At 39.2% G+C, this 19,970-nt stretch overlaps 3 protein-coding genes across 3 annotated transcripts; all 3 read left to right on the forward strand.

The window, feature by feature from the left end:
• The first annotated feature begins 129 nt into the window (after positions 1 to 129).
• mcoln3a (mucolipin TRP cation channel 3a) lies at positions 130 to 6,429 on the forward strand. Its single transcript, XM_086271117.1, has 12 exons — positions 130 to 351; positions 445 to 612; positions 714 to 867; positions 1,098 to 1,179; positions 1,255 to 1,351; positions 1,459 to 1,558; positions 3,026 to 3,138; positions 4,028 to 4,177; positions 4,339 to 4,440; positions 4,544 to 4,666; positions 4,780 to 4,986; positions 5,108 to 6,429. Exons 1-12 carry the CDS (start codon positions 145 to 147, stop codon positions 5,243 to 5,245), a joined length of 1,641 nt encoding a protein of 546 aa, XP_086127243.1. The 5' UTR covers positions 130 to 144; the 3' UTR covers positions 5,246 to 6,429.
• Positions 6,430 to 7,538: 1,109 nt separating this feature from the next.
• On the forward strand, positions 7,539 to 15,211 carry ssx2ipa (synovial sarcoma, X breakpoint 2 interacting protein a). The gene is made up of 14 exons (XM_086272681.1): positions 7,539 to 7,823; positions 8,646 to 8,778; positions 9,059 to 9,222; positions 9,398 to 9,607; positions 10,133 to 10,243; positions 10,342 to 10,477; positions 10,560 to 10,635; positions 10,725 to 10,905; positions 11,981 to 12,131; positions 12,267 to 12,403; positions 12,734 to 12,907; positions 13,006 to 13,123; positions 14,353 to 14,503; positions 14,662 to 15,211. The coding sequence occupies exons 2-14, from the start codon at positions 8,745 to 8,747 to the stop codon at positions 14,804 to 14,806; spliced, it is 1,788 nt and encodes a 595-aa protein (XP_086128807.1). The 5' UTR covers positions 7,539 to 7,823; positions 8,646 to 8,744; the 3' UTR covers positions 14,807 to 15,211.
• A 73-nt stretch (positions 15,212 to 15,284) lies between these two features.
• LOC147308263 (guanine nucleotide-binding protein G(I)/G(S)/G(O) subunit gamma-5-like) lies at positions 15,285 to 17,863 on the forward strand. The gene is made up of 3 exons (XM_086272687.1): positions 15,285 to 15,454; positions 16,619 to 16,761; positions 17,106 to 17,863. The coding sequence occupies exons 1-2, from the start codon at positions 15,374 to 15,376 to the stop codon at positions 16,742 to 16,744; spliced, it is 207 nt and encodes a 68-aa protein (XP_086128813.1). The 5' UTR covers positions 15,285 to 15,373; the 3' UTR covers positions 16,745 to 16,761; positions 17,106 to 17,863.
• Positions 17,864 to 19,970: the final 2,107 nt, after the last annotated feature.

The raw sequence follows: 19,970 nt of genomic DNA on the forward strand, positions 1-19,970 counted from the left end.
TTAAACTATAAAGAAGAGAATAGCAGCAGTGTACACAGGCTGGAGAACCAGTTAGATAAACATCAGGCTGACTGGAATGGCCAGATGCTTTCTTTATCTATTAAACATTTCTGATGCAGGTGTCACAAAGCTGCCTTCAGCCTAATGGAGGACTCCAAGCAGCTTTTGGCTGCCAGGTCAGAGGAGAGTCAGCGAAACGGCTGCTGCGGCTTAGATACAAAGACGGTGGAGGATTTCAGACGGAGGCTCAAATACTTCTTCATGAATCCCTGCGAGAAGTACAGAGCCAGGGGTCGGAAACCATGGAAACTGACGATACAAATATTAAAAATTGCAATCACTACTATCCAGGTAATCCTTTAGTTACGTGTGAATGTGTACAGAGGTCGGGAGCTACTTGTTTTTTACCTGTGAGACTTTCTTTCTCCCCCTGTTTCCAAACAGTTGGTGTCTTTTGGACTGAGTAATGAAATGATGGTGACTTTCAAGGATGAAAATTTGATGACATTCAGGAATCTGTTTCTCAAAGGATACAAGGATCACCGGCACGGAAGCCTTTCCCTTTATACCAAAAGAGATGTGAATGAGCACATTCACTACATTATCAACAGGGTACTGAAACCTTTGTTTAATCACGTGGCATCTTCTATTTAATTTTAATTTTACACTATTAAAAGATGTTTTCTGTTTTCTCTTTGTCTGTTTTTTTTCAGTATACCAATCTCCAAAACCTGACTGTAGGTAATCTTGCATATGAGCTCATTAATGGCGACTACACTCCTCTGACTTTGTGTCAAGTGTTTTATAGAAACAGCACCATCGATCCTGAAAACGACACCTTTGATATTGATCCGCATATTGATAAAGGTACAAAAACATAACGTAGCTGCAACACTGTTTAAGTCAATGCTTAATATTCTGTGCAAGATATATTTATTGAAGCTGATTCATGGCAAGAATGGAAAATAATCACACTGTGCACTTGTGACGTGAAAAGAGGAAGCTTGTTCTACTCTTCACAGGGATTCATGCTTCATCGTTCCTCTGCTAAATAATACAAACTGAAATAACTTCTGAACACATTTTCTCCACCACAGATTGTATTTCCATACACCCTATGCAATCATTGAGCAACGACACTCTGGCAACGCATCCCAACTTCTCTTTGGATTTCAGAAGGTGGCTAAACTAAAAATATTGGTTTCATGTCCAATGATAAGAGTGTTGGCTGCTAATATATGTTTGTGTGTCCAGGCTGCTATCTGTGAACATCTACCTAACTCTGAAAACCATCAATCTGCAGACTGTGCGGCACCACGAGCTACCAGACTGTTATGACTTCCACATAGTGGTTGGTGACACTATCTGAAAAGTGCCACAATCTCAAAGATATATTTTCTATAATATTTTAGGAGATTTTACAAGCTCAGTGACGAACCATCCTTTGTTTTTACACAGATCATTTTTGACAATCGTGCACACAGCGGAAAGATAAAGGTTGATATTGAAAATGATGTTAGAATTTATGAATGCAGTGACTGGAACGTGGAAGGCACATGTGAGTAGAAATAGTACTGAGAGACACCAGGAAGCAAAATATTTGTTAGTGTTAGTCAAACGCCAGCAGGGGGCACAGTAACACTTTTCTGCTTTTCATAATACAGCTGTGTTCAGACTCATAGGCATGAATGTCATGGTCATTTTGTGCTTTTAATGATTTCTTTGAGGTCTTCTTTTTCCAGGGTCGAATGAGAATTGGATACAAAAGGGTTTTTTTGGTCAAAAGTATAATAAGTGGTGCAGAAAGTTTTACATCAGCATGTACTGAGAGGGTGTTGACCAAGAAAGAAGCTACTGTTCCCAAATCAACACCTTTAAGAAAACCCAAATGCATTCTGGAGAAAAGTTTCAGATGTTCAGACCAGATAGACTGACCTATTTGGCCACAGTGGTGAGGGGTAAGTTTAGAGGAATAAAGGTGAGACTTTCAAACCCAAGAACAGTGTACCAACTGTTTTTCCTGCCACTGGTACTGGTACATTGTACAAAATGGGTAGAATAATTATAATGATGGAGACGCACATCCAAATTCTTCAACGTCACCTCAAATTGGCAGGTAGATGGTTGAAACTTGGGCACAGTTAGGTGTTTCAAAAGGACAAACACATCAAACTGGTTTTGGAATGGATAATATAGATCAGCGGTCCCCAACCCCCGAGCCTCGGACCGGTACCGGTCCGTGAGTCGTTTGGTACCGGGCCACGAGAGTTGAGGCTCAGGTGTGAAATGTATGGTTTTCAGGGTTTTTATCGGTTTTCAGCGTTATTTTGTTATCGTTTTTATTGTTAACTCGATTTTCCTGGGTCTTTTCACGTGTGTTATGAATAAATCTTCTTTTTTTCGATACTGGTACTAGTTTTATTTTGTTATATTTATCCGGGACACCTTAAAGGCCGGTCCGTGAAAATATTGTCGGGCATAAACTGGTCCGTGGCACAAAAAAGGTTGGGGACCGCTGATATAGATGATAATTTCATTTCTCATTAGAAATTTTTGGACTATGCTCGAAAGCTGGGCTCATGTCATGAAACCAACCAATTCAAATGAACCCTACCAATTCTGCAAATATGCTCACATATCCAGCCAGAATTACACAAGAAGCTTGTTGATGGCTAACAGAAGCATTTATTTGAGGTGCAACTCACTGAAGGACATTTAAACAAATATTAGTGGGGGTGTGTGTACATGTTTGAGCTGCTATGTCTAACTTTGACCCTATGTGGATTTGAGAAAATCCAATGTAAATCCAATGTCGTACGCTGTACAATCGTTCCACCCTGGAAAACAAACAGTTCAATCAAATCACTAAAAACCCCAAATTACTATGACATCCATGCCCATATTGAGTGTTCGTAATCTTTTGATTGCAACTGTACCTGCATGATCCAAGAAATGACAAAGGTTATGTCTCAGTTTTATAGAGACAGAGCCCCAAAATATTAACACCTGACCTCAAATGTTCTAGCTGGGAAGAACGATTATCTCCTCTTGTCGTTTGATTCTGTGGTCTTCCTCGCCTGTTTCGCCTCTCTCATCCTCTGCATACGATCTGTCGTCCATGGCATCCAGCTCCAGTTTGTAAGTATCACCACAGAAATACTTTTAGCATCTGGCTCAGTTAAGACACTAAACAGCACCCGAGGCAGCCCATAATTATAGTTGATGAGGTCAATCAAGTAATGTTCTCTATACTTTTGGTGAGGGGCTTTACATACTGGTAACTTGATGTAGTTTTTAAGAAGAGCACATATAATTTTGTGAAAAACTCTTGAGCCACCTTTCATTTCTTTATATTTTGCGGGGAAAATGGGACATAGGTGCAGAGATTTATGGAAACATACAAACATGTTGGCATGACCACCTTTATTCTTCTGTCTATCAAGATGATTTGACACTACCACTTATTTTCAGTCCAGTCCTTCTGTAATTTGGCGTAACTCTTGATAGCCATGCTTCCACCTAAGACTGTTTCTGATGAGGCTAGATGCACTTTCAGATATTGTTCTTCAGCTCTAGATAGTGTTAGGCCTGCCACTTCTTTTCTTTTCCCGTTTCCTCAGATTTTTAGGGATACACTGCACACCATAAAGAGATATCCCAAATTATGGCATAATAGCTCTTTAGAAATCACCTTGTTATTGCAAAAATATATTTTATGCCCGTCAAACTGTGTTATCTTTGTCATTTTTTGTAAATTCAACTTATGAAATGGGAACAATTGATGTGTGACATGTTTTAACAGACTGCCAATGTGTGAAGATACAATTTAAAATTTATTCAAAGATGTTTGATATGTGTAGACCCAAAACCATAGTCAGGTGACTCAAGATTTTTGCACAGTATTGCTTTATAGTATTAGCTAATAGACTAAGCATGTTAAAATGTGCCTGTTACTACTGCCTGTAGTAACATCTCATTAGCTGACTTGTTTGACAGTCTGTTTGTTTGATAAATTTCTCATATGTAGGAGTTCAGCATATTTTTCAGTGCCTACTACAATAAAACTGTGTCCTGGTCAGACCGCATGGAGTTTGTGAATGGCTGGTACATCCTCATTATTGTCAGTGACATAATGACCATCACTGGATCAGTGCTGAAAATTGGGATACAAACAAAGGTTTTCTCTTTTTTTCTTTTAGAAATCAGTGAATATTTTCTAAATGGTCTGAAATCAGTATGTAAAAACACTTATACTTGGCCAATAAACACGATTCTGATTCTGATGTAAAGGGTTGCAGAATTATCAAATTTATCAGTAGTATTTTTTTTCTTTTGCAGTTCTTAACAAACTATGACGTCTGCAGTATCTTGCTGGGAACAGCCACGATGCTTGTCTGGGTTGGTGTGATTCGTTACCTGAGTTTCTTCAAGAAGTACAATGTAAGACTTTCCTAACAGTGCCTAATAAAAAATACTTTATACAAATAAAGAGCAAATGCATTTCCAGAGGGACTGGCATTTTTTCTTCTTCTTTTTGTTTTAGATCTTAATCTTAACCTTGAGGGCGGCTTTGCCCAACGTGTTTCGATTCTGCGTCTGTGCAGCCATAATCTACCTCGGGTACTGTTTCTGTGGCTGGATCGTCCTTGGACCTTACCACGACAAAGTATAAACACTTTAATTCATATTACAGTACAAACATTAGGGTGATCTGTTCCGACATGATTTCCAGAAACACGATGTCAGAATGTTAATCGTTATTTAAACATTGTTTTACAGTTCAGAACACTGGCTAAAGTGACAGAGTGCCTCTTCTCTCTCCTCAATGGTGATGATATGTTTTCCACCTTTCAGAGGATGAGAGACAAAACCTACATGGTGTGGCTCTTCAGCAGACTCTACCTCTATTCCTTCATCTCTATCTTCATCTACATGGTGCTCAGTCTGTTCATTGCTCTTATCACTGACACGTACGAAACCATCAAGGTCAGTCCGAGCCACCCTGATATTTGATATCTTGCGGGGATGTAATTTACTGTTGAATTTGAGCATATTTTATTTATTTATGTATTTATGTATTTATTCTTATAATGGTTCTTTTTTTCAGCATCATCAGAAAGACAAGGAGCCAGTGTCCCAGCTTCAGGCCTTCATTGCAGAGTGCATAGATCAGCCTGAGTCTGGACGATACCAGAATACTGACGAGTCGACCTGCTGCATGTTTTCAAGTGGTTGCTTTGGATAACAGGGTGTAGTATCATCTTTTTGCCAATTGTGAGCAACGGGTTGCCCTCATGTGACTGCAAAATGCCCCACAGGGTCCTGAGAGTCTGTATAGAGCCTTTGTTAACACTATTGGGTGATAGTGATGGAATATCTTCCAACTTAAACAGATGTACTTTTACTTGAGTTCTGACTTTTTTAGAACTAGTAAATTAGCAAAGTTCCTATGTTAAGGACATGCTGATATTATATGGCCACATTATAAACCAATGTAACATCAATATCAAGCATTGCCGTATAAATATGTCAAATAATATTCTCTTCTTGCCAGTGTTGCATTCAAACATGGAGGGCAGATGTCTCAGACATTAGTGGAGAAAAACACTAAGAAGAACGTCCTCCTGGCTACACAACAACGATGTAACTTGGCGATCTTTTATATACAAGCACTTAAGGAGAAAATTTAAACATATTTCTATTTTCATAATCATTTATCCAACTTGGAGTCTTCCTACCCTAGCTGACATTGGTTGAACAGTGGGGTTCACCCTGGACAGGTCGCTAGTCCATCACAGGGTCAACACAGAGAGAAAAACAATCATTCACACTCACATTAGCACATATGGCCAATTTAGAATCACCATTAGCCGAACAAGCACATCTTTGGACTGGGAGTAAACTGGAGCACTTGGAGGAAATCCACACAGGGAGAACATGCAAAGTCCAACAGAGGGTACAAACCCAGAACCTTCTCGCTGTGAGGAAACCATGCTAAAAGATGCAACTCTCAAATAAACTTCACAACTTAAATGCAAAGTAAAGTGAAAGTGAATTTCCTGAAACGTAATTGCTTTTCATCTCTTTATTTTGTGCTGAGCACAGTTTTTTTTTGTCATCAATACAGAAGCATATCCTATGACCTGTATAAATTACTTTGTGTATTTTTGCTATACTTGTATTTTTTCTTTTGCACAAAATGTCAAATTGAGCACCTTATTTAGATAATAAAGTTTGAATTTCAGTACTGAAAGCTTCTTAGGAGTAGTCATGTCCCTTCTGGATATATTTCAGCGCATCTTTAGCCATAACAGTGGCACCTATTTTAAATTTAATCTGACTTTTTTCTCACAAACATGGTCGGCAAAATATCTGAAAATAAAACATTTGTTTCAGCTGAATTAATTTTACCTCACAGCACTTATGACATGTGCCAATGATGTCTCTGAACCAATCATAGCACAGAAGCAGCTCTTATAAAGTCATCAGTGACCTTAAGATCAGCAGATCTTAGCTCTGTTTGATCTCACTGCTGCTTTCAACACTGATGATCAGGACATTTCAACTCAAAGACTTTATGATCCAGTTGATTTAACGGGTTCAGATTCTTAATTGGGTCTCATTGTATTGTACCTAAAGGCTCGGGGTTTTTTTGTTTCAATTATTTGATTTAGATCTGCATAAATGAACATTCAATCAGGAGTTCTACAAGGGTCTGTCCTTGGCCCATTACTCTTTAACCTTTACATGCTCCTGCTTGGTATTACCATAGAGAATAATAATATATCCTATCATTCTTATGCAAATGATACTGATGTGCCTACCTTGTTCCTCTGATGATTTAACCCCTGTACATAACCTAATAAGCTTCTCTGATGACATTAACTACTGGATGTCTACAAACCCTTTGAACAGAGCTGAACAGAGACAAGACAGAAATATTTGTTGTTGGTTCAGAAAGTCAGAGACAGAATTTTTTTTTTTTTTACACTAATCATCTCTTTTGCGAGTAAGTTGGGAATCCTTGCATTATTTTGGACAATGATCTTAGTTTTGATAATCATATTAATAAGGTTATCAGAAGTGCTTTCTGTCACATATCAAAAGTTAGAAAATTCTCAAACTGGCTCAGGGAAATTGGTCCTTATAGTCAAATCAAGAAGTTTAGACTAGTGAAACACACTATTTGCAGGATTATCCAATTTATCAGTTGTACAGTTTCAGCTCGCCCAGAATGCAACAGTTAGAGTCCTGACCTGAAGTGAATTACCTCTATCACTCGCATTTTACTTTTTTGTAAGGTTCTACTGTCTTGTTTTCATTGTCTTGAGGCATTATCTTCTATTTCAAGCACAATGAGTCTATGTGTAATGACAATTAATTTGGCAGCCGTCAAAACAGGCTTTATGTGTAGTAATACTTCCTGCAGCCACAGGGGGCGCTGCAGTGACATTTATGACACCTGACTGTGGCACCTGACGGCATTTCTCATTTGCATAATGTACACCCAATGCACGGCCCTCATACTGGTTGCCTAACAACGGTGCCACCAATAACAATGCAGTTTGATTGGACGACAGCGGAGGAATAGACTTCAAAAAAAAAAATACAAACGCCGCAGCAGCCAGAGTCTGCCCATTAACCTGTGGAGGTATTTTCTGGGCTGTGTCGGGAATTTTGATACTTATTGCCGCTGTTGACAGGATGTTGACTGGAGTCTACACTGGAGTTGGAGGTGTTTTCAGGGAAGGAGTGTATTAACCGTGCCAGCAGCAGCACGGAGCTAAACTGTTGGATTTAGTTGACCCGTTTCACGCCCTTGAGTGAGTATCTTTGTAGTGTTGTCATGTTAGCATGGCTATTAATTATCCTGTTGGCTAACTAACATCACGGGGGAGACACGGCATGTGTGAACGTTATTTATGCTTAGCAGCGTTAAGCTTCTAAGGTATTTCTCTATAGCCATGTAGAGGTCTAGCAAACGACACAGCAAAGTAAGCAAGCATGTTTGCTGGACTACGTACGTTTAAGCAGCTCCTGACGTTAAGCATTGAGTGCGTCACGTCGTAGCACGTCTGACTTTATCGCCTCCTCAGTGTATGTATTTCTAGATAAAAGCTGTGTAAGCTCTCTGCTTCATTAGATAAACTGGGAAGAGTTGGCTTGTGAGGCAGCAGGCATTTCCCATGATTGGTGGTTGCGTCCAACCGTTTTTACACGCCCCAGCTTTTCAGTGCACCGTTTTTTCTTTTTATTCATCAACACAATGAAACTGTACCTGAATGCAAGTCACGGCATTAAGGCTGTGGGAGTGGCCCCTTTAGTTTAGTGTGTGGTTCAGCCTGTTTCACCGAGCATGTCAGTGATTAAAGTTAAAAAACAAACGCGTAGAACAAATGAGTCTGCCAGATTTACTCTCTGTAATGGATTCTCTTATTTTTATCTCTGTAATCCTTTGGTTTGAGGCTCAGATCATCTTACAGCCCAGCAGTTTGGATGCCAGTAACCAATAGGAGCACCCTCCTAAAACCCATTCGAATCCCCCTCCAAACCGGCACACATCTGACAGTTAATCCTGTGAGGATGAAGCTTCGGCTCAGATTATCTGTTGCTGGTCTGTCTCATGACTTGATGCTCTGTTGCAGCGCTCTGTTCCAGTGCTGTCCTCTGATCCACAACCCCCGGCTGCTTAATCCATCTCCCTGGTGACAACTTATGACCTCGTGTCCTGATGTGTTGGTGATATGGGAGAGTGGTGGACAACTGAGGCATCAATGGGTAACTTTTGTGTGTGTGTGTGTGTGTGTGTGTGTGTGTGTGTGTGTGTGTGTGTGTGTGTGCTAAAACGATGCATTTGATAGAGCACTTCAAGAATAGCAAGTCCCATTAGCTTTTTTTTTTTTTTTTTTTGGAGGGGGACTCTTTAGAGGTGACCCACATTTTTGTTCTCATTTCTCATCTGCAACCTAATTCAAGCCTCTCTTTAGAGGAAGAGAGCAGTAGATGTAATGTTTCCACAGTTTCAATATTTTTCCCTTTCTTTGTTCTGTGTTTACAGAAAACTATGAGATATCCAGCATATCACATGTTACGATGTCACCCTCGAGACAGAACAACTTTGTGTCATCGTACTCGTTTCCCTTGGCAAAAAGCTTCTACAGTGTAATAAGTGCCTTTTGCACAGAGGATAACATTCTTCAGTGCATTTCATACATCAATCAGGTATGGAAGGCCCTAGGATTATTATTATTATTATTATTATTATTATGATTATGATTGTTATTATTGATTGTTATTATTACTACTTGAAGTGTTTGGTTTATATGCAAACGTTTTATTGTCTCCAAAAAGATAACCCCTAGACAAGGACATACTTTTAATTTCCATCCCCCCACAGGAGCTCGCCTCACTGGGCCTCTCCTCTACGTATATTGAGGCCACCTCACCAGAGGGGACTGGCCTGAATGCAGTACCGGCTCTGAATGCCATGTATGAGCTGCTACAGATTCACAGGCGAACTATGAGCACTGTAGAAGGGCTTGAGAAAGAGCAGCTAAAGAAATCCAGCACCATGGAGCTTATGCAGACGAGCAATACCAGACTCAAGGCATGTATAACCGCTGATCTTTCTTTTAATGTACTTCCAAGAGAGAAAGTGTCTCTTTCGTTTCTCTGTGGAGCCAACATTTTATTTCTTCGGGCTATAATCTGCGTACAGATGTCTTGGAGTAAAGGTGGAGTAATGCAGTGTCACATTTTTCACCTCTTAGAGATATGAAAACACGGTAGTGTGTAAACACTGTGAATATCCCCACTGAACATTGTCAGTCAAGCAAAGACGGACCTTTTAGAGCTGTGTGCTGGGAGGTCTTGACGTGCTTTCTGTCACTTTGATGGTATCTGGTTGTGATGCATAGTCCCTCTGTTTTGTTTTTTTTGTTTGTTTTGTTTTGTTTTTTTCTAAACATGCTGCTAGAAAAAATAAAGGTCATTTGATTCACATAGAATTTCATTTGATTATTATTTATTTGTAGTGTATTTTTTTTAGTTTATTAGATTATTTAATTTGATTTATAGAAAATCTTCAGACGGCACATAACAGTTACGTCATGTATCATGTGTTTCCTTCCAGGATCAGTTGGAACTGTCAATAAGGGAGAAATCTGGTCTGCATGAAATGGAGAGGCAGCTGCAACTGAAAATTAAGACTTTGCAGAGCTGCTTAAAAACAGAAAAGGATGAGGTAAAGCTTCTTCTTACACTGTGGTTTTGTTACTAATACTAGTTATTTCAGGATGCAAAAACCTGACAGCTTGTAAATAATCAATTATTTCTGGACAGGTCCAGAAGCTCCAAAGTATCATTGCTAGCCGTGCCTCTCAGTACAGTCATGATGCCAAAAGAAAAGAGAGAGAAGCTGCAAAGCTCAGAGAGCGCCTCAGCCAGCTGCTGGTTGACAGAAAGGATAAGAAACTAGGTAAATGTGCTTAACTTAAACAAACAATGATTTGCATAATTTTGTGTCAGTTCTGTTGGATTTTCTGTTTTTCCTCAAATAGCTATCGATGTACTGAATTCCTTGGGACGGTCAGATGGGAAAAGGGGTCACTGGAAGACTGCAAAAGCGACAGCCAGGTATTTTGAAAGTGAAATTCATTTAACCATGTAAACTGAAAAATGTGTAGTATTATTTGCATAAACTGATATGTCATTGATTTCTGCAGCCACGAGGGTGAGATGTACAAGTCTTTGCTCAGTGACTACGAGGCAAGTCAGAAGTCTTTGATGCTGGAGAACGCTGAGCTTAAGAAAGTCCTCCAGCAGATGAAGAAGGAGATGATTCATATCCTGAGTCCACGCAGTTCTTCTGGCCGAGGAGCCACTGCTGATGACAGCCTGGAGCAGGTATTTGAGACACACACACACACACACACACACACACACACCCCTCTGGTAGATGGGTTTGAAAAGATTGATGGTTCTCTTATGGACAGGAAACCATCCAGATGGTGAATCATGAAGCTGTTCAGGGCTTTGTTGTAAATTACTTTAGATCATTAGAGGTGGGAATCAATATGATATTATCACAATATTATTGTGAATTTTTATTTTATTTTTTTAACGCTATACTGTATGTTGCTATCAGTCTGCAGTCGGATAGGGTCAAGTTGGTAATCACATGCAATAAGTTCCTGATGAGACAGAAACTAACTGTGATTGTCAAAAATATCACTTCTAATCCTGTCTATAGAAAGTCACATTTAACTATTACATTTCCATTGGCAGCTGGTTGAGTCAAATTCTCTCGAGTTGTGCTCACTGACAAAGCCTCATTCAAATTGATGGAAACAAGGTAGCAGTTAGTCTGCATTTAGAAATTAGACGGCATTTATTTGAAGGTTTTCAAATAAATGCCGTCTCTCCTAGAGTGATTTCAGTCAATCAAGTCAGACTGCAACTGTTTGTAGAAAGGTTACCTCGTATAAGTTGAGATGAGCCCCCTTATTCATAGCATTTTCATTTATTTAAAATGTCGATATTTGGTGTCACTGTATCGATACAATATCGCCATAGAAAATATGTTCCTACATACGTACACACATGTGGTAGTGACGAGAATCCCTGAGAGTATCTGGGCAACAACAAGGAATGAGACGCCATCTTGTGGTGTTACTTGGTGTTGAAGTAGAATATTTAACAAAGCAGACCAATACGTTGTCTTACGCAACCTTGACAAATGGACTCAGCCAATACACCAATAGATCATACCTGTAAGCGAAAGTGGTACAATGCTTTAGTCTTGTTACCATATTAAATTGTTGCTTTTGTTTGTTTTTTGCATAGAGATACTTTCAAAATACAAAGAGCACTAAAACTGGTCCATAAATGTTTACCAGAGTATTAGAAATGACATGTCTGAAGTTCAGATCTCCTGATTTCCTCCTTTTAAGCCCACTATATTGTTTTGGCTGATTTGCAGCATCATGATTCAGATGGGGAGGAGAAAACGGGAGACACCAGCAGAGAAACTCTGGATCAGTCCTGTGAACATGCCAGGGAGCAGCTAACAAACAGCATCCGTCAGCAGTGGAGGAAGCTGAGGAACCATGTGGAGAAATTAGACAGCCAAGGTAGATTCGGCGTAGACACAATGGCACAACTTTAAACATTTTTCATCTGCAAAACCTTTCTTATGTAGCTGAATGTGTCATGCCTGGAAAGAAACCAAAATTATCAGCTTATCCATTTGGTTTTTGTTTGTCAAGTCTCTCAAGTGCAGAATCAGCTGGAGTCAAATAAAGAGATGATACCTCTGGAAACCCACGAGGATGAGATGGAGAGGATGAGGTGTGAAGTCCAGCAGTGCAAAGAGTTCATTCATGCACAACAGCAGCTACTTCAGGTCAGCATCTGATGAGAGGCAGTCAGTGTGTTTACAAAGGGGGGGGACATGTGTGTGCACGGGTTCTTACTATCTTGGTGGGGACCAAAATCCAGGTCCCCACAGGGTTGGAGGCATTTTTCACACTTAAAATATGGTTTTACTGTCAAGGTTACAATTGGGTTATGGTTAGGTTTAGGCTAAGGGTTAGGGTAAGCGGCTAGGGAAAGCATTATGTCAATGGGATGTCCCCACGAGGATGTTTCTGGCCTGTTAGTCAGTATCAAAAATGATTTAGGAACATTAAGAAATAATGTGCTATCAAAGGAATAACCACTCCTGCTTTTGCAGCAACAACTCAACACCTCGTTTGACGATGAGACTGCCGCTCTCCTTAATGACTGCTACACACTGGAGGAGAAGGAGCGTCTCAAAGAGGAATGGAGGCTCTTTGAAGAACAAAAGAGAAACTTCGAGAGGGAGAGAAAGAACTTCACCGAGGCTGCTATTCGTCTGGGCCGAGAGGTACTGAAGGCTTCTGATTTGGTCCCGTAGTTAAATTGAGCACACATTGTGATGGTGGTGCATTTATTTCTTTGGAATCGTTTTTTTTATTTCGACAGAAAAAGGCCTTCGAAGAGGATCGCGCTTCATGGCTCAAGAATCAGTTTTTGAATTTGACTCCCTTTACAGACCGAAGGAGATGCTCCTCATCAGATGGTCACAGTGCCTTATCAGTTAGTAAGTTGGTGCAATTTAAATTAAGGTGCTTTCTGGAGTGGGTGGTTGAATGACATAGCCTCTCAGTGGTTAAATGTTTTACATACTAAAATTGGGCACAATTGCAACCCCATTTCTGAAAAAGTTGGGATGCTGTGTAAATGCAAAGAATTTATTTTATTTATTTATTTTTAATTCCAGATTTTTATTCAGGGTAGAAACAACGACACAGAACGCATCAAATGTTTTAAAATGGACAATTGTAAGAAAAATATTCACTCATTTTGAAATTCGATGCCATTAACAGTTTACCACTGAGCAGCATCCCCTCTTCTTTCTATCAATCGTCCATAAAATCTTACAAGAGAACAGTTTTCCGCTTTGCCACAGTCCATTTAAAAGCGTTTTAATCCATAGAAGATGTCAGCATTTCTCGATCGTGTGCAGATATGGTCTCTTCTTTACATGATGGAGCTTCCACCTGTATTTGTGGGAGGCACAGCAAACCATGAGAGATTTCTGGAAGTTTTCCTGAGCCCGTGTCGTTACTTCCATGACAGAATCGTATCTGATTTTTCATGCAGTGCTGCCTGAGAACCCAAAGATCAGACATCCAGTGTTTTCAGCCTTGTCCCTAGCACACAGAGATTTCCCCAGATTCCTCCAATCCTTTCAATCTCATTTACTGTAGATGATGACATATTCATGGTCTTTGCAATGTTATTTTAAGGAACACTATTCTGAATTTTGTGAACCCATTTCCATCTTTCCTTTCTAGAAACTCAGCCTCTCTAAGATGCACTTTTCCTTTTCTTTTTTTTAAATGCACTCCATCATATTTCTGTTACTAACTAACCGATTTACTTGCGAAATGTTCCTCCTGCTGTTCTTTAGTACCACCTACTGTTCCAATCTGTTGTGGCTTCTGTCTGAGCTATGAAATGTGTCACTCCCATCAAATTTAAAATGAACCAATATTTCCCCCCCTCAGTTTAAACACTGGATCTGTTTCCTATGTTCTATTGTGAATACAATTTATGAGCTATCCAAATCATTGCACAGCTCCACAATATCACATCGCCAAGTCAGTCTTGTTTATTCAGTATCATCTGCTTGGGGACATCAGTGTGAAAGCTACAAAAACTTGGTGTAAGAGAAAGACTAACAAATAATCATTTTCTAATACTGCATATGAACACCTAATGCATTACCAGAAAACTGTTGTCCTTAAAACACGGTCTGTATTGCAGGAAGTGAGCCAGAGATCAGGTCTTCAGTGAAAGCTCAGCTGGCCAAATCATCTACCTACACGACGTTCTCCACTCCCAGATCTTCACAAAGTGCTGCTGTGCCATCAACTCCTGAACTTTACCGGACACTCCGCTTAATACCAGAAAGCAGGTATTAGTGAGTTACTAGATAACTGTTTTCAGGGACTGCATTTCATTCATGCAGTGAAATGCTCTGCACGATATTAAATGTGAATGTCTTAACAACAGATGCATGAATCAGTGAGGATAAGAGACTCTTACTTATTGTATATATTTTTCTCTTTTTAGTTCCTCCAGACATTCAAATCGAGGACTCTGGCAAGAGTGTAGCACCATTGAAGATGGAGATAATCGGGTCAAGGCAAAAAACGGAGGTCGATGCAGTGACTTGAGTATTTTCTCTATGGGTGAAGATGAGAACAGCCTCAATTAAAGAACTTTTAAGTGCCTTTTTTGTTTTTATCTCTGCAACAAAGTTTAGTTTCAATCTGTGGCTGAAATCCATCAGCTCTGAGCAATCATTTTTCAATGGATGTGCACAGACAATTCACCAAAGCTTGATCACACAAGAAAGCACTTTAAGTCTGCCATAGCTCATTTCTTTACTGACAATTCAGATTTTAAGCTGTTTCAAGGAAGGGTACCAAGCAATGATAAGAGTGTGTTGTAGCCAGAAATTCTTTTCTACCTGTTGATTGTACTGAAATTACCTTTTATGTTTACATAATCTATAAGTATAAATTATGACTTGAAGTATGTATTGCATTAACATTAGATCGATTAGATCTGCTCTCAAGAAGTAATAACAATAAAGATGTTTTTTAATATAATGAAATAAGTTTCCCTTTCATTTGTCGCCCCCTGGTGGATTGAATCGGGAGTTAAGTGTGAACAACCGGAATCCGGATATCGTCATCTTTGCTTTTGTCTCAGCAGCAACCAGCGTAGACGTGTTTCCCTCCGCCCAGCGTTTTATTTCAATCACAGAAAAGGCATAAAAATGTCGGGTTCATCCAACCTGGTGACCATGAAAAAGGTGGTACAGCAGCTTCGTTTTGAGGCGAGCATAAACAGAGTTAAGGTAAGTAAAAGTGACTTTTTTCCCCTGACAATTAATGGAAAAATCTGCGAACAGCGCTAGCTGTTGCTGGATGCTAGCACCGTGATGCTAATTTGGCCGAGAGTATCTGTGAAGCAGGGCGTTGTTTGTACCGAGGGGGAAGTGTTGAAGTTTCGCGCTGCTTGTAATCATAAAACAACGCCCGAGCAACATAAGATGACGACAAGATAGCTGTAGTTTGTTACGAATTTAACGAAGCGATTTAAGATCAAATGTTAAAACTCTAGCTTCGCAATACCCCCCCCCCCCCCCCCCCCCAAGTGTAGCTAATGTTTTTACTTGACAAAATAATTATTCAAAGTAAGGTACTAGATGGTAAATTTCTTAAACTTACAGACCAGGGAAACGCCATGTATGAGACGGATGTATTATTTTGTTTTAATTTTTGTAAACTAAGTGTAGTGGGCATTCCTTTTTGAATTCACATTTTATGTTACTAATTATGTTATAAGATTTGAATAGGTAACTTGACATAAGCACATGATTGATGAATAATGAGAATGATCGTTTTTATTAGCTACTTCTGCAAATTCAAACACTGAACGTTTTTTCCAAATACTGTCTATAACGACATTCAAACAACCTAAAAGACTGGATTCAGTCATGGTTGGAGAAGATGTGCCTTGTTTACAGTTCCATGTAAATGAAGAGCGTCTATTTTAAAAGAATTCTTGCATTTCCAGTTGTACCGCAAGCAAAATTGGATACCAAGGCTTCATCTCTGATATTGGTCGGGCTTAAAAAGTGCATTCTACAGTTTCCTTCAGTTGTGCAGTGGAGTATTATTAGCCCTGTTCAGGTCTGCATCTTCAGGGGTGGCTGGTAGAGCAGGTCATCTGCCAATCGGAAGATTGGTGGTTCAGCCCCTAGGTCCTCCAGTCTGTATGGCAAACATTCTTGGGCAAGATGCTAACCCCGATGTTTGATAAACCTTCCAATAATGGCTGAATGAGCCATGTTATATAAAGCACTTTTACTGCTCAGGTAGAGTAGAAAAGCACTATAGAAGATCCAGTCCATTTTCCATTCTTCCCAGCTACAAAAAGCATCATACAGGTGACTGAGCAGTCATTCAAAAATATTGGGATGCACCTGCTCTAAGTGACTTTTTCTTGTCTTCACCAGGTTTCTCAGGCAGCTGCAGATCTACAACAGTTTTGCATACAGAATGCTCTCCAAGACCCCTTGCTCACCGGTGTGTCATCCAGCACCAACCCTTTCAGGCCACAGAAGGTCTGCTCCTTCTTGTGAAACCTCTGTGTCCATTGGTAAGCCAGCCACACTTTTGAATATGCACATACATGTTCTGTTGCTGCGCTACACATGCCGTCTTTACTGTGTATTCAGATTTCTTTCTTGAATTGAAAAACCTCTCAGACTTGACAGTAACATTGACAGTATTTTCTAATAAATTGATCTAACGCTTGTGTGACCTGCAGGTGGATACTAAAAGAGTTGCTTTTTTTAATACTATGAAACTTTGTTTCAGTTTATACAAATACTGTTGCATTGTAAATCAGTAAAAATAGTCTGAATAAAATCTTCTCATCCTGAGCTGTTTAACCATTTAAAATGATCATCTTTTCTTTTTTCCCTTCCTCTTGTTCTGTAGGCCTTCATTTTGATGCTACAGGGAAAAATTGACCTCAGCACTGCTCCTTATGCCAAGCCATTATACTGCCACGGGAAATCTCAAAAGTAGAACTCGATGGATTTAAAACAGGAAGAAGACTGGCTATTTTTAGATAAGGTAGAAGACAGGAGACTGTATTATTTTCCACGGCACAGTGTGATTTTTGACTCAATTATTGTGCCTTTTCTATTCTATTTTAGTCATCACTGTTCTCAACTTTTTTGTATTTAATGAATAAAATATTCTTTACTACTCAAGTTATTGCCATTATCTTTTTCTTGTTTAAAACAAAATCAGAATTCAGCAAATTGATATAGTTCCATATTATTGTCAAATTCAGCTAATATGAGGGAAATTACTTTCATGTAGCCTTGGAGGCAACAGTTATGGAAACAGCTTGTGTATGAATCATTAAATGGACCAAAGGAAGAGTTTGGGTCAAATTATGCTGCATTATACATGAAATTGGTGATGGGTGAAGTACTTCGATCTGTTTCTTGAGCCAAAATTAAAATGGGCACAGTGTAAAATTTATAGCAACTCTATATTTTCATGCTGTTTTTTATTTTTATTTTATTCTTTTTTTGCAGTGTCCCAGGTCATGATCGGGACTCCAAACTGTGATATTTAAATGTGCATACACAGAGTTTATAGTGCATTAAATTTGACAGGATTTGTTTCCTGTATTCAACTTACTGTACCATACCACCTTTATAAATAAAGCACTTTAAAATAAACCAGGGTCCACAAAGTGGTGTACATATACAAATAGCATAAGCAGAAAATAAATGAAAACATGAATAGAGAATTAGGGGAAAAAAACAGTCAACTTCTTAAAAAGTGCTAAAGGCTTCAGCAAATAAATGTTTTCTGAGTTTTAAACTCAGAAAGAGAAGAGGTCTGCTTAACCTGCAAGGCCAGATCATTCCACAACTTTGGAGCCGCTATAGCAAACGCACGGTCACCTCTAAATTTACGCCTAGTTTCGGCACCTTAAGGAGCTGCTGATTGGAGGACCTAAGGGAGCAGGCAGGCTGTAGTAGCTCAGTAGTTCAGGGACTCTGAAATTAGACCCAAGGGGTAGCAGATATAGGGAGAAAAGAAGGCCTCAACCTGAACCCTGTAGGACTCCACATTGAAGAGAAGCAACAGAGGATACAAACTCACCAAGTTTCACAGAGAAAGTTTCCTCTGCCAAATAAGATCTGAACCACTGCAGTGCAGTACCGCTAACACCCACCAACCGCTCTAAATGAGAAATAGAAATTTTATGATCCACTGTATCAAAGGCAGCAGTTATATCTAAAAGCACAATAATAACACAGTTACCTGAGTCAACTTAGAGTAATATAGTCAACTACATTTATGATACAGGATGTGGAAGAACTTGACAGGAAATGTATATTATAGGAATTTTATGGTATGACATACTGCAAAAAGTCTGCTGCCATATCTTGGGATCTGGAAATGGGAAAGGAGACCAGCACTTTATTGAAATGTATGTAAGCACACATGGAAATCCAGTCTGAACAGTATTGAAACATACGTGGAAATATAATCTATAAGCAAAAACGGTTTGTCCACGTCTAAAGGGTTTGAAAGTCAATATTTGGTGTGATGACTCTTCAAAACCTGAACTCTGAGACAAGCTTTCCAGTAATTTCTTTAAGGAGTCTTCAGGAATAGTTCTCCTGGCTTCTTGAATGACAATCAAAGCTGTTTGGATGTTTGCTGCGTTCTGTTCTGTCAAGTTGTTCCCACACTGATTCAATATTGTTGAGACCTGGGCTCTGGGGAGGTCAATCCACGACTGAAGGTGGCCCACTGTATTTTTCTATCCAACTATGCTTTGACTGTATTGGCAGATCCCTGTCATGATAAAAAATTAAGTTGTTACCCATCGGATGGTTTCCATATAGTACTAACATGGTGGAACAAAATCTAACAGTGGCAATGATGGCTGCGCTTCTATTGAGACCATTTCTTCTGTGAACAGTAGGTGGAAAAACTATGGAAGAGGATTAGGGCCACTGGGGAAAAAAAGGACATGTCTCCCCCTCCCAAATTCTGAGATTAAATTCTGGCTTTTTTCTCAGAATTCCAGAAAAGAAAAGGAAAAAGACGTGCCCAATCTTTTTTTCTCCAGTTGCCCTAATCCTCTTCCATAAAAACTGAAGTCCCAGATGCATTGTTTGCAAAAGCGTGTGTGTGTGTGTGTGTGTGTGTATCTATATATCTATATAATTCCATTGTATGGGTTAGTAACAGGAGTCCTCTTTATTTTAAAAGTTAATATTATTGAATTACAGCAATTATTGATGATAAAATTGCATCTCATCTTTGATTTAAAACCTGGTTACTATCCCAGGACCACCCCAAACAAAAGCAATACAAAGAAATTACCTTCTCAAATCAAATCAAATCAAATCACTTTTATTGTCACATCACATGTGCAGGTACATTGGTACAGCACATGTGAGTGAAATTCTTGTGTGCGAGCTTCACAAGCAACAGAGTTGTGCAAAATACAATAATGTAAACAAGCAAAATACAAGAATGGCTACATCTGAAACTAATAAATATATGTACAATATATAATAGTATATGCATTCCTGGATGTGTATACTAAATATTTTTCTGTGTGTGTGTGTGTGTGTGTGTACACACATATTTTACAAATTAAATAGAGTAAGCAATAAATAAAATATATAAAAATATACAGAGTTGAGACATGTTCTCTATTCTCTATTCACATTTTTATTATATTTATATACAGAAGGACACTCTTTAGTCTGCTCTGTTGATTTGCAGCTTGCCTTTGTACAAACTGTACAGCATTTTGTA

Source organism: Aulonocara sp. 'chitande type north' Nkhata Bay, linkage group LG18, assembly GCF_057382095.1.
Source record: "Aulonocara sp. 'chitande type north' Nkhata Bay isolate Kocher_YH1m ecotype deep benthic linkage group LG18, A_spYH_male_GT1.1, whole genome shotgun sequence".
Classification (NCBI taxonomy): domain Eukaryota; kingdom Metazoa; phylum Chordata; class Actinopteri; order Cichliformes; family Cichlidae; genus Aulonocara; species Aulonocara sp. 'chitande type north' Nkhata Bay.

Excerpts from the sequence above, each read along its gene's own strand:
- mcoln3a (XM_086271117.1), top strand. The coding sequence starts at position 145 with ATGGAGGACTCCAAGCAGCTTTTGGCTGCCAGGTCAGAGGAGAGTCAG. Across the intron at positions 613-713 it reads TTCACTACATTATCAACAGG|TATACCAATCTCCAAAACCT; the intron begins GTACTGAAACCT and ends GTTTTTTTTCAG. Across the intron at positions 868-1,097 it reads TGATCCGCATATTGATAAAG|ATTGTATTTCCATACACCCT; the intron begins GTACAAAAACAT and ends TCTCCACCACAG.
- ssx2ipa (XM_086272681.1), top strand. The coding sequence starts at position 8,745 with ATGGGAGAGTGGTGGACAACTGAGGCATCAATGG. Across the intron at positions 12,908-13,005 it reads CTATTCGTCTGGGCCGAGAG|AAAAAGGCCTTCGAAGAGGA; the intron begins GTACTGAAGGCT and ends TTATTTCGACAG. Across the intron at positions 14,504-14,661 it reads CGCTTAATACCAGAAAGCAG|TTCCTCCAGACATTCAAATC; the intron begins GTATTAGTGAGT and ends TTCTCTTTTTAG.
- LOC147308263 (XM_086272687.1), top strand. The coding sequence starts at position 15,374 with ATGTCGGGTTCATCCAACCTGGTGACCATGAAAAAGGTGGTACAGCAG. Across the intron at positions 15,455-16,618 it reads CGAGCATAAACAGAGTTAAG|GTTTCTCAGGCAGCTGCAGA; the intron begins GTAAGTAAAAGT and ends TGTCTTCACCAG.